The 12777-nt window shown below is 53.6% G+C and overlaps 1 protein-coding gene across 2 annotated transcripts in view; it reads left to right on the top strand.

Moving 5' to 3' along the window:
- Window positions 1-308: 308 nt before the first annotated feature.
- The window catches only part of F8 (coagulation factor VIII), a 32063-nt gene continuing 19594 nt past the window's right edge, over window positions 309-12777 (top strand). For both annotated transcript variants that reach the window (XM_068157556.1, XM_068157555.1), the window contains exons 1-9: window positions 309-686; window positions 4481-4605; window positions 5069-5191; window positions 5541-5753; window positions 6709-6780; window positions 7229-7336; window positions 9629-9850; window positions 10090-10324; window positions 12383-12557. In XM_068157556.1, the coding sequence (XP_068013657.1) occupies window positions 538-686; window positions 4481-4605; window positions 5069-5191; window positions 5541-5753; window positions 6709-6780; window positions 7229-7336; window positions 9629-9850; window positions 10090-10324; window positions 12383-12557 (1422 nt within the window). In that variant the 5' untranslated portion in view covers window positions 309-537. The remainder of the gene's footprint in view (window positions 687-4480; window positions 4606-5068; window positions 5192-5540; window positions 5754-6708; window positions 6781-7228; window positions 7337-9628; window positions 9851-10089; window positions 10325-12382; window positions 12558-12777) is intronic.

Below are 12777 nucleotides of genomic sequence, written 5' to 3'. Positions count from 1 at the left end.
CAGGTACGAGGGCAGACTGACCTGCTGGGAAAATAAAAGCTGCTGTAGTCTGAGCAGCAGCAGGGTGCTGGCCTGCAGCTCGCTCTCCTCCTTCCCTTCTGCAGTGAGAGGGAAGGTGGGACCAGGCAGAGACCGCACCTAAATTCCCCTTCCTCTGCAACCCTCCCTTTCCCCACCTCACTCCCGGACAGGGGCCAGAACACAGAGCCAGCTGAGTCCTGCAGGAGAGCTTACTACTGCGCTTGCCCTCCCTTTCCTTTTGTTTTTTCCTCTCCTCTTGTCACTGCCACCCCAGAGGAAGAGAGGGAGAGTCCATTGTTTGCATTAGTCTGCTCGAGCAGTTCCTCTCCTGATGTTTTTGAGGCATTCTCCAGCACTCTGACGGAGCCTGTGGGTACTGCCTTTAAACCATCCTCTCCTGTGGATTACAACAGCTGGATGAGAAGATAAAGACTTTTCTTCCTCCTCTTTCCTTTCTCATTCCTTCCTTTTCACTTCTCCTTCTGAAGCCAGAGCGGCTCCAAGCCGGCAGGCACGATGCTACTGGGAGCCTTGCACAGCCTGCTGCTCTTCTGCCTGGTTGAGGAGAGCATCAGCAAAGTCAGAAGATACTACATTGGTGCAGTGGAAACCACCTGGGACTACATGCACAGCGACCTGCTCCCCGTGCTGCAAGCACCTGCAGGGTAAAGCTCTTTCTATTGCGATTCTATCGTCCTGCTGTGGGTGTTCTCCCACCCTGGCATCGCAGCACTGCGAGCTTGGGTGCGGGCAGGCAGGTGCCTGGGGACAGCCTGACAGAGTGGGTGCACTGAGCTGCTGGTACAGCTGGTAGTGGAAGTTTCAGTGCAGTGAGGAGTCATTAAGGGCAGCCCTGGGTAAAGCACAGGTGGAATAAATCTGCAGAGGGAGATGCAGACCTCCACTGCTCTCTGCTGCTTTATCTTAATGTGGTTGGCCTGGGATGCTTTAAGGGCTGTGCCCAGTGCCAAGAGCTGGTCCTCCATCTTCTGCTTTTTCTTCTGCTCTTCATCCTGGAAGCTTTGGGGAAATGCAAGGGTCCTGTGCCTCTCTGCCTGGGGACTGCAGAAGGAGGTTGGCTGTGCTCCCCTGACATAACTCAGAGCAGCAAAGGCTCTCCACTGCCTGCCCCAGGTAAAATCCAGCTTTAATCATTTACATCTTTGTGTATGTTAGGTTGCTGGGGCTGGAATTTTTCATTCAGGGCATTACAGCAATGTTTAGTGTTTGGGCAAGGAAAGGTGCTTGCACACAGTGCACAGGAGAGGAGGGCATGGTGGTTTTGTCAAAGTACTTGGGAGTTGGAAGGAAAAGTGGCAGGTTCATTGCTCAGGTATCAGGATGGTGTCTGGAGGCTCGGCTGGCTTGGACACATGGCAGTGGCTGGGCTCTTCTGAGCTCAGCATGGGGAGCACAGCTGGACAGCTACATCCCCTGCCTTGCTTTCACCTGCCCTTCCCCAGGCTCTGTGCTGGGGCAACGTCAGCCCACATCTCCATCTCAGACCCACGCTGGCTTGAGCGGCAAAGAGCTGCGGTCAGGCCCTGGCAGCCAGGCTCTGGGGATGAACCAGGTCAGCTCAAACACTGCTGTGGTTGCTGTATCACAGCTACTGCCCAGTTTTCCTCCCTTTGGCTACCTCAGTGAGAAAACTGCATCCAGCACCCCCTAATGTTACTAATGCCCCCTGCCCCCACACACTTTTACTAATGCTGCACTCTGCTCCATTCAGCTGTGGTGAAGGCAGAGTCACTCACGCTGTTAATTCAAGGCTGTGGCTTTCCATTCCAGCATTGGCTTTACTGACACACTTGAACAACGTTTCTGACCTGGGAGTGACTCAGGGCCTGGGCTGTGCTCTGGGGATGGGCAGGGCAGCAGCAGGCATTCTGAGGGCCCTTGTTCTCCCTTAAAATGGGGAAATTGATTTCTCAGAGGGACTTCGTGGCATGAGCCATCCTAGAAAGGCAGAGCATGCCTGGGCACCCTTGCTCAGCCTGCCTGCTGCCAGCTGGATAATTGTGCCACTTTCCTGGCCCTGCAGCCTTGGCTTGGTTCCCCTCCTGTGGGGAGGGCACAGGAAAACAGCTGGGCTGAGAATAAGTGGCATGCAGGAGCAAGCCAGGAGAGCATGGCAGGAGCACAGCCATTGGCGGGACTGGGGTGCCTCTGAGCTGTGTGCAGGGTGTCTTCAGCTCCACCTCTTCTAACCTTCTGATACCAGCATCTTAATGGCAGCCCCCAAGGGTGCACCTCCAGGCAGGACCTCCAACCCCCTTGCTTGTATCCAGTGGTCTCTCTGGCACGTGTGTGGAAAGCTTTGCCAAATTAAGGGGCTATGGCACACCAGGCAGAGCTGCTGACACCTTCCCCATGATTTCAGTCTCTCTACCTCCCAAACACAGCCCTGCTCACGGTGTGGGAGTCAGGACAAGCAAGTCCTGCTATGGCCATAGGGATCTCGGCTCCAGCTTGGAACTGGTGGCCACATAGCTGCAGCCTGTGTGAGAGAGCTCCAGCAGCACAGGGTGTTTACCTTGGCTGCCTCCCTGCTTGGGAGATGAGACGATAGTGCAGCTAACAATGCTGATGGAAGGCGCCAGGATCTTATCTCCCTGCCTCGGCTTCAGCTTGGGGTAGGAAGTTCACGGGGACCCCAAGTGCAGAGGCCAGAAGCACTTGAATTAGATGTCCCTGTGCCAAACTCTGCCTCCTCAGCTCCTGCAAAGGCTGTCAGGCTCTTCCATGCCAGCTGGAAGCAAGTGCTGAGCCCCAGTGTCACTAAGTCTTCTCCCAGCCATGCCTCTGCATGCCAGCAAAAACCCCCTGGCTCCAGAGGAGTTCTGCTTTGTTTACTGCAGAACTAGCAGGACCAGACCCTCCTATCTCAGGGGTGTTTTCCTGAAAGCTGGGGGGTGCAGACAATTAGAGGTTAAGGTGCAGCTTCCCAACAGTGACGAACCCAGTGCCAGTGACCCTGCAGCAGTGCCATTGCCCAGCATGGGGTCACCCTGGAGAGCAAAGCATGGCCCAGAACTTCTGCCATTGAGCCAGGAATGGCTAACAACTCATGGGCAAAGTCATCTGAATGCAGTGGCCCTGCTCACTGGGGCTGTGTCTGCTGGAGGCTTCCTGCCAGCCTTCATGTGGGTTTATAGCTGTGGAAGGAAAGGCACACATGGGGTTTTCATAGCTGCCTGTCCTGCTCTGTCCCAGAGAGGGTGAACCCCTCTCTACCCACAGCACAGTCCAGGTGCAGGTGGCTCCCAGCCAGCAGCAAGGGGATGAATGTCCATCACTCTTTCCTAAATTTGAGTCACTCTGGCTCCTTCCTCTTCCTTTTGAGGAAAAGTCACAAAAGGAACCTTGAATTAAGGTTTAGTCAGAGAGGGACAGCAATCCTCCCCACTTCTTCACAGGGAAGAAAATACCACCTGGCTTTTGCTCCAAAACAAGGCTGGAAGCAGTGCTGTGTGGTTACTGGAAGTGGTCTCAGTCCTGGGACTGATAAGTCAGCCTCTGAAACCTCTGGAGAAATTCATGGGCTTGTCATCCTGATAAACCAGCTGCTGACTGCAGCAGGGTACAGCACTGTGACTCCTGCTCCTGCATCAGGGCAACAAAGCTGGGGAGGGGTCTGGAGCACAGCCCTGTGAGGAGAGGCTGAGGGAGCTGGGGTTGCTTAGCCTGGAGAAGAGGAGGCTCAGGGCAGACCTCATTGATGTCTACAACTACCTGAAGGGAGGTTGTAGCCAGGTGGGGGTTGGTCTCTTCTCCCAGGCAACCAGCACCAGAACAAGAGGACAGAGTCTCAAGCTGTGCCAGGGGAGGTTTAGGCTGGATGTTAGGAAGAAGTTCTTCACAGAAAGAGAGATTGGCCATTGGAATGTGCTGCCCAGGGAGGTGGTGGAGTCACCATCTCTGGAGATGTTTAGGAAGAGCCTGGATGGGGTGCTTGGTGCCATGGTTTAGTTGATTAGATGTTGGATGATAGGTTGGACTTGATGATCCCAAAGGTCTTTTCCAACCTGGTCTGGTCTATTCCATTCCATTCCATCCCATTCATCATGGCTAAAGTGGTGACATCAATCACTGCTATACTGTCATCTATGAGCGAAGCAAAACAGTTACCTGGGGGTGTCAGGAAACCCAAAGGCCACAACAGGGTGGGTGATCCCTGGGGCTGGCAAGCTGGTGGGGAGGGGATGGGGCTGCACAATCAGCTTTGGTTTTTCACAGAATCAAGTTAGGGGTTGGAAGGGACCTCGAAAGCTCATCCAGTCCAAGCCCCCTGCCAGAGCAGGGTCACCTAGAGCAGATCACACAGGAACTCAACCAGGTGGCATTTGAATGTCTCCAGAGAAGGAGACTCTGCAGCCCCTCTGGGCAGCCTGTCCCAGGGCTCTGCCAGCCTCACAGTGACAAAGCTTTTCCTTCTGTTTATGTGTTCCTTCTGCAGCACATCGAGGCACCCAGGCTCACAGCCCCCCGTGCCTGCTGTGGCCCCCCGCTACAGGAAGGCCGTGTTTGTGGAGTACCCTGATGGCTCCTTCACACAGCCCAAGCCCAAGCCAGCATGGATGGGTAAGATGAACCCTCAGCTCTCCTTGTCAGTGGCCAGATTCATCCTGGGCTGGGTGCTGGCAGCTCCTCAGTCAGGGATGGTGAAGCACCTGGGTAGGGTCCCAGTATGGCGGAGCTGCTGGGGATGCAGGGAGCCTCGCTGGTGCTGGAGCAGCTGTGGTGTTTTCCTTGGGAGATGCACCCAAGAGAAGTGTCTGCAGATTTCACAGACCCTTGCTTGATGCTGGATGGAACCACACTGGCAGGAAGGCAGTGATGGTTCTAACCCCCAAAAGTGGCAATCTGAGCTGCTCACGGGGAGGCAGCACTGCTGTGAAAAGGGAGGCACTGGAGCACCTCCCAGCTCAGGTCTCTGTGGGAGGGCAGAAGCTAGGTTCCATCTGCCCCACAGAACACAGAGCTGGAAATTCAGCTGGAGATGAGCCAGCTCAGCTGTGAGATGTCTCTCTGTTTCCCCTTCCAGGTCTCCTGGGCCCCACCATCCGAGCAGAGGTCTATGACAAAGTGGTCATCACATTTAAAAACCTGGCCTCTCGCCCATACAACCTCCATGCTGTTGGGGTATCCTACTGGAAGGCATCAGAAGGTGAGTCAGATGTTGCAGACCCTTGTGCAGCACTCCTTGCTCTGCTGCCTGCCTGCCAGGATGGAGCAGGTCCCTCCCTGACCTTGCTGTTCATGTCCCTCTCTGAGGACAGATGATCACAGAGATGGCTTGGCCTGAGGGAAGAACAAAGCCATGCCCAGCTCAGCAATGGCCTGAGCTGAGCCAACAGCCCAGAGCAAGTCCATATTAGTTATGGAGGTGATCCATAAGTGTTATGGAGGCTGGGGTGGAGAAAGGCTGTGCTCTGGGGTGGGGGAAGAGGCATTTCTTCAGCTGTGGTGCCTTGGGGGTGAACTCTCAGTGACATCTGGTTGTTCTTTGCCTTTAGGTGCAGGTTATGAGGATGAGACCAGCCAGCCAGAGAAGGAGGGCGACAGGGTGGATCCAGGGAAGACACACACATACATCTGGGAAATCCAGCAAAACCAAGGCCCAACAGATGGTGACTCACCATGCCTGACCCACTCCTACTCCTCCAACACAGACAGCGTGAAGGACATCAACTCTGGTTTGATTGGAGCCCTGCTTGTGTGCCGACCTGGTAAGGAGGGCACAGGATGGGGACAGGTCACAGACAGTTGTGAACTGCAGAGCAGGAGAATCAGACACCTTACAGCAAGCTGTGGTCACCAACAGCACTTCTGTGGTTTGACATTTTCCTTGAAGAGCCTTTTCCCAGTGCAGGACCCAAATGTGCTTTGGATTTCCCTGCTGGAAGGGCAGGAGTGCTTCTTGCCTTCGCAAGACTTAAGACCACAGATGAAATCTCCCTTGTATCTGAACCTTATCTATCCATAGTAAGGTGAATGGGCACATAAATGGTGTTTGTCTTTCCTTCACCAAGCTGTGATTGCTCAGTGCCAGACAGGGTGATTGTCAAACAGGGTTTTATCAGAAGAACTCGAGGGAAGTTTGTGTCAGAAAGGGAAGAGGCAGGACATCAGGAACACTGCCTGCTCCACAGTACCTATGCCTGCCCTCCTTCCTTCAGTAGACATGGAGGTGATGGAATCCTGACTTAACAGGCACTAAGAAGTGTACCTGGGGTGGGATTGGTCATCCCTGGCTCACCCATCTCCTGGATGTAGTTGTCCTTCTGTAGTCACTGAAGAGGAATGGGTAGGAGTCACCTCCTTCCAGGCCACTGTCTGCAGGCTCCAGTGATTCACCATGAGCAGTTCCTCCACTGAGCAATGTCTAGACGATTGTGCTGATGAGGGGGCTAAATACAATAGGCTCATCCAGGTGACTAAATGGGTCCTGAGAGCCTGCAGGGGGAAGGTAGCACAAACTGACCTTGTGATGCCTTCTAGGGGCAGCTGCCTCTCAACCCTGGGCTTTTGGGGATGACAATGCTGGAAACAGGGCTGTGACAAAAACAACCCACAGCCTGGCCTTGATCTACCAGCTCTTGGAGGGCATAAAGGGGATTTGCTGGGTAGATGGGCATGGTGCTTGCTAACCTTTAAAGAGATCCATCCCATGGCATCTTGCAGGGACTCTGCTGAGTGATGGGAATGAGGACAGGCAGCAAGAGTTTGTGATGCTCTTCGCAGTGTTTGATGAAGGTAACTATCCTGTTGCCTGGTGTCAGACCCTGAATTCAGCCTGGCCCGGGGTGCATGCTTTGGCCATGGTGTGAGTGCAGCTGCTCAGCTCCCACACTGCCTCCCAGCAGTCTGAGCCTCATACAGCTCCCCCAGCCACTGTGCTCCTCGTGCAGCACTGCCACTCCTGTTCCCTGGGTGCCAGGAGCTTCTACCTGCCCCTGCCAGCTCTCCCATCCCGTGCTCAGGCCTTGTTCCCACCACACAGGCTGCAGGGGAGTAATGTCCTGGCACAAGCACTGGTCACCACCACATTCATGCAAAGCTGTGGCTGTGGCTTTCCAACAGCCACCACATATCTGGGCTCCCTGGGGTTTACTTCCATTCTGTTTCCCCTCAAGTGGGAACATTTTCTTTTGCTTTCAAATGCTCTCAAGTGAAAGCTGACTGCCTCCTCCTTTCTGCACAGGGAAAAGCTGGTACTCTGAGCCTGGCTCTTCAGCAGCTCCTCAGCCCCTGCCTCACAACAGAACAGAGCTGCACACCATCAATGGCTACATCAATGGCTCACTGCCTGGTGAGTGCTGGTGTGCTGGGAACACAGGCAGAGGTCAGGGGAGGTGTGAGGTGTGGCCAGGTCTGGAAACTCAAGGCAGGTTGTGAAAGGATGTGAGAACAAACATCAAGAGAAGTTTCCAGGTGATGGATCTGTCAAGCTGTGTTCACCTCAGAGGAACTATCACAAACCCAACTCCTTGATCTGCCTTGCCCATTTACAGTGGGGCAGGACCTGTTTCTGGCTGGCTGTGTTACCAAGTGCAGCTGACCACCTCCTCCTTGGACTCCAGGAGCAGTGCTGGCAGCAGAGAGTTTCATCTCTTGTAGCCCTGTGAATGAGGCTGGAGGGAGTGTTGAGGGGAAAATTCAGCTCTGGCTCTGACAACACACCTCTGTAGGATTTGGGGAATAGGATGATGGGATGGTTTAGGTTAGGAAAGGCTTTTAAGACCATCAAATCCAATCATAAACCTACCACTGCTAAGTCCATCACACAGCTATGTCCCTAAGGGTCACATCTACACAGCTTGTAAATTCCTCCAGGGATAGTGACTCAAGCACTTTCCTGGGCAGCCTCTTCCAGTGGTTGAAAACTCTTTCAGTGAAGAAATTTTCCCTCATATCCAACTTAAATCTTCCCTGCTGCAACTTGAGGCCATTTCCTTTAGTCCTATCCCTTGCTGCTTGTGAGAAGAGGCTGAGATCCACCTCATTACAACCTCCTTTTAGGCAGTTGAGAGTGATAAGGTCTCCCTCAGCATCCTTTTTTCCCAGAAAAGCAAAAGATGAGGCCATTTCTGGTCTCAAGGAAGCCAAAAAAAAGTTGGAATTTTCTTATATTCTTCTGAAGGATGGTTCAGAGCTGCCTGAGGGTGACAACTCTCCAAGGCAAACTGGGAAACACTGTCAGGAGGGTTGTCACCATCAGAGGCCTCAGTGAACCACGCTCTGAAACACCCCTCCTTGGTCTGGCCAGTCACCAATAAATGGCAAAAGAAAACTCCCTGAATTCCCTGTCCTGGTGGGTCCATGGAGTTTAAGAGCTGAGCAGCCCTCTTGGTCAGCTGCTGTGTCTTCACAGTGGGTTTCTCCTCAAAAAGGTATTCACCTCCAGCCAGCAATCCCCTGTCTGGCCTGAGAGGTATCTGACGGAGGGGTGGCAATGGAAAGCTGAGGGCCTCAGGACAAAGTATCACAGTATCACAGTATAACTAAGGTTGGAAGAGACCTCGAGGATCATCGAGTATCAACACAGACCCCCTGACTAGGCCATGGCACCAAGTGCCACGTCCAATCCCCTCTTGAACGCCTCTAGGGACGGTGACTCAACCACCTCCCTGGGCAGCACATTCCAATGACGAACAACTCGCTCGGTGAAGAACTTCCTCCTCACCTCGAGTCTAAACCTCCCCTGGCACAGCTTGAGACTGTGTCCTCTTGTTCTGGTGCTGGTTGCCTGGGAGAAGAGGCCAACCCCTTCCCGGCTACAGGCACCTTTCAGGTAGTTGTAGAGGGCAATGAGGTCACCCCTGAGCCTCCTCTTCTCCAGGCTAAACAATCCCAGCTCCCTCAGCCTCTCCTCATAGGGCTTGTGTTCAAGGCCTCTCACCAGCCTCCACCCTGTCTCTCCTGGGCTCTTGGGATCTGTTCCACCATCACCTATCACACTCAGTGCCAAAACCAAGTGCTTGACATTGTTTGTCTCCAGCTTCCAGGAACTTGTCCTTGTTATTCACTTCCCTGCTAGATTACAGAGCCCTTCAGTGCAGGTTCGTTTCTCCCCAGGAGAAATATTTTGACAATGCAGTCAAGTCCTCTCCCATTTCCTAAGCACACTTGAGGATCTCCAAGGAAGACATTTTCTCCAGCCTTGAAAGAATCCTGGTGACCTCTCTCTGCCCTTTTTGGGGGCATTTCAACTACTGCTGAGGACTTGACGGAGCCCTGCCCCAGGATGCAATGTTTTAGTATCAGGCTTGCCAATGCTGTGAACAGAGAAAACATTCTCCCTTTTCAGTGCCCACTTCCCCTTTTCATAGAGTCATGGAGCACACCTTCCTCTTTGGCCACTGCATCCTGCTCTGAGCTCCCACCAGCAAGCTTCCCAAAGCCCTTGCCAACGGCTCCCAGTCTGTAAATCTAGTCTTGTTTTGCTTAGACTATCCACCTTCACTTGCAACTTCTGCTTGAAGCCAGCACCTTGTGGGAGCTCTACCCAGCACTTGCCAGGCTCTGAGTCAATGGCACCAAGTGTGGGCAAAGGGGATGGACGCAGTGCTGACTCCTAAGTGCTTTCCTTTCCTCCCGCCAGGTCTCACGCTGTGCCTCAAGAGGCAGGTCCGCTGGCACGTGATTGGCTTGGGCACGGGGCCAGAAGTCCACTCCATCTTCTTTGAAGGCCACACATTCCTGGTGAGGAGCCACCGGCTCAGCAGCCTGGAAATTTCCCCTGCCACCTATCTCACAGCCCAGACCACGCCAGGAACAGCTGGCTGGTTCCGGATGTTCTGCCAGTTACTGTCTCACCAGCAAGGTAACCTTATAGAGCTTGGGGGAAAGGAAGTTCAAGGGATGGTCTGGGCTCAGATCTCTGTGTAGTGCTGCAGCTCCAAGACCCCTCCTGCTCCATAGTGCTCCATCCATGTGTAACCAGGATGGCCCATTTGATGGGGACAGCAGTGGAGAGCACATCTCCCAAGCAGGGCCTGGGGGACCGTGTGCCTGTGCTGGCTTATCAATGTGATCCTTTCTGCCTGGCTTGTCCAATCCCAGCTGGCATGGAGGCCATGGTGAAGGTGGAGGAGTGTATGGAGGAGCGCCTGGTGAAGATGGGGATGGTGGCAGATGAGCCAGAGGAGGTGGATTACCCTGAGGAGTATGAGGAAGATTTTCATGTGATCCAAGTGCGCTCTTTTGCCAAGGAGAATCCTGTGACCTGGACGTACTACATCGCAGCCGAGGAGATGGACTGGGACTATGCCCCTGTGAAGCCACCATCTCTGGACAGGTGAGAGTGGGCATGTGTGTCCCTGCACCAGGGGAGGTTTAGGCTGGAGGTGAGGAAGAAGTTCTTCACAGAAAGAGAGATTGGCCATTGGAATGTGCTGCCCAGGGAGGTGCTGGAGATCCCATCACTGGAGGTGTTTAAGAGGAGACTGGATGGGGTGCTTGGTGCCATGGTTTAGTTAATCAGATGGTGTTGGGTGATAGGTTGGACTTGATGATCTTGAAAGTCTTTCCCAGCTTGGTTATTTCTGTATTCTGAGGCTGCTTCTTGAGGCAGACCAGCCAGCTTTTCCCTACCAATTTATTTCCCTTCAGCCCCACTTGGATAGTTTTGATCTTCCTTCTTAATGCTAACACCATGGACAGAAATGGTCCTGGGGAGGCCATGGGTAAGGCAGGACCTGGCTTTGCTCCATTTGCCAAAGGCATTTGTGTCCCTGTTGACCAGGACTCTGGGGTCAGCCCCTTCTTAGCAGGTAGCAAGGCTTGGTAAAACCTTCTCATCCTTCTACCAGGAGGCCCTGCACAGTGAGGGCCTGTGCCCACAGCCCCAGAGTGTGGGTGTTCTTGCCATGTCTGGGAGGACCTAGGTGTCAGAGGTGATTAGCCCCTGCTGCTGACCTGCATCTTGGAGGGAGAGGTGATGCAAGTGTGATATCTCAGCAGACATACCTATGCCATGGTGGTGACACTTGTCACCAGTCCCCCTGCTGGTGCAGGCTGTGTGAACAGATGGAGATCCCAGCCAGCAGCCGCTGCAGCAAGGCAGGCAGGGCAGAAATCCCAACCTGCATCCCTTCAGAGGGTAAGGCAAAGGAAATGTCCTCTCCAGCTCAGGGCTGGCCTTGCTCCTGGGAAGGAGCTGTGATGATCAAGGAAAGGCAGTTTGCTCTGTTGCCTTATATTCACATACTGGAGGTGTCCCTGACACAGGACAGCTTGCCATGCTCTCAGCTCTCACAGTCACCACTTCCCTGTAAGACAAGGCCCAGTGTCAGCCCAAGGCTGCTGCTGTGCAAGCTAGTTGAAGGCTTCTCCATTAAAGAAGCACTGAATCACTTGAAGCTTTACTCCCCAGGATGCATATTGTGATTGCAGGGATCAATGTCCCCTCTGTGCACTGGTAGCTCCTGATCATCTGTGTAGGTCACAGAATCACAAAGTCACAGAACCTTCTGTGTGAGGAGAGACTGAGGGAGCTGAGGGCTCTTTAGCTTAGAAGAGACTGAGAGGTGACCTCATCAATGTTTATAAATATGCAAAGGGTGAGTCCCAAAAGGATGGAGCCAGGCTCTGCATGGACAAGGGCAAGGGGCAATGGTGGAAGCTGAGGCACAGGAAGTTTCACACAAATATGATGATCTTTTTTTTCCCTGTGAGGGTGACAGAGCCCTGGAGCAGGCTGCCCAGGGAGGCTGTGGAGTCTGCTTCTCTGGAGATGTTCAAGACCTGCCTGGATGTGTTCCTGTGTGATCTGGTGTAGGTGATCCTGCTCTGTCAGGGGGGTTGGACTGGATGAGCTTTCAAGATCCCTTCCAGCCCCTGAAATTCTGTGAGAGGGACCTCAAAAGGTCATCCAGTCCAACTTCCCTGCCAGAGCAGGGTCACCTAAATTAGCTCACCCAGGAACTCATCCAGGAGGCTTTTGAATGCCTCCAGTGAAGGAGACTCCACAGCCTCTCTGGGCAGCCTGCTCCAGGGCTCTGTCACCCTCACAGGGAAAAAGTTTTCCCTTCTGCTCACATGGAACCTCCTCTGCTCCAGCCTGCACCCACTGCCCCTTGTCCTATCGTTGGACAACACTGAGCAGAGCCTGGCTCCATGCTCCTGACACTGCCCTGCACATCTTTACAAACATGAATGAAGTCACCTCTCAGTCTTCCTCCTCCAAGCTCAAGAGCCCTCAGCTCCCTCGCCCTGTCCTCAGCAGGGAGATGTTCCTCTGCCCTCAGCATCTTTGCGGCTCTGCGCTGGACTTTTTCAAGCGGTTCCCTGTCCATAGAGGATGGAAGCTCTGGTTCTGGCAGAATCATTTGGTCTTTCTCTGCCTTTCCTGCAGAAACCTGTCGAGGCTGTTGCTGGAAGCTGGCCCCCAGAGGATCGGTTCAAAGTACAAGAAGGTGATGTTTGTGGAGTACGAGGACGCAAGCTTCAAGAAGCGCAAGATGTCAGACCAGACGGACAAGGGAATCCTGGGGCCTGTCATTAAGGGGGAGGTTGGAGATCAGTTTAAGGTGAGTGAGAGGGACTGCTTGCCACAGAATGGGCCTGGAAAGGGGAACTTCAAAGCTTGATGCTCTTCCTCCTGACAGTTCTTGGCTTGTGGTTAAGATCTGGCATAAGTTCTCGAGGCACTCTACCACATTTGGTGATGTCCAAAGGTGATCAGAGAGGCAGATGCTGCTGAAATAGTCTTGGTGAGATCAGGGGAGATGTACAGCATATGGCCCTGTG

This window comes from Melanerpes formicivorus, unplaced genomic scaffold, assembly GCF_026170545.1.
Source record: "Melanerpes formicivorus ecotype bairdi unplaced genomic scaffold, bMelFor1.0.p_v2 SCAF_37, whole genome shotgun sequence".
In the NCBI taxonomy this organism is placed as follows: domain Eukaryota; kingdom Metazoa; phylum Chordata; class Aves; order Piciformes; family Picidae; genus Melanerpes; species Melanerpes formicivorus.
The sequence above is the reverse complement of the archived record's forward strand: the minus strand, read 5'-3'. Positions and strand labels throughout refer to the sequence as shown.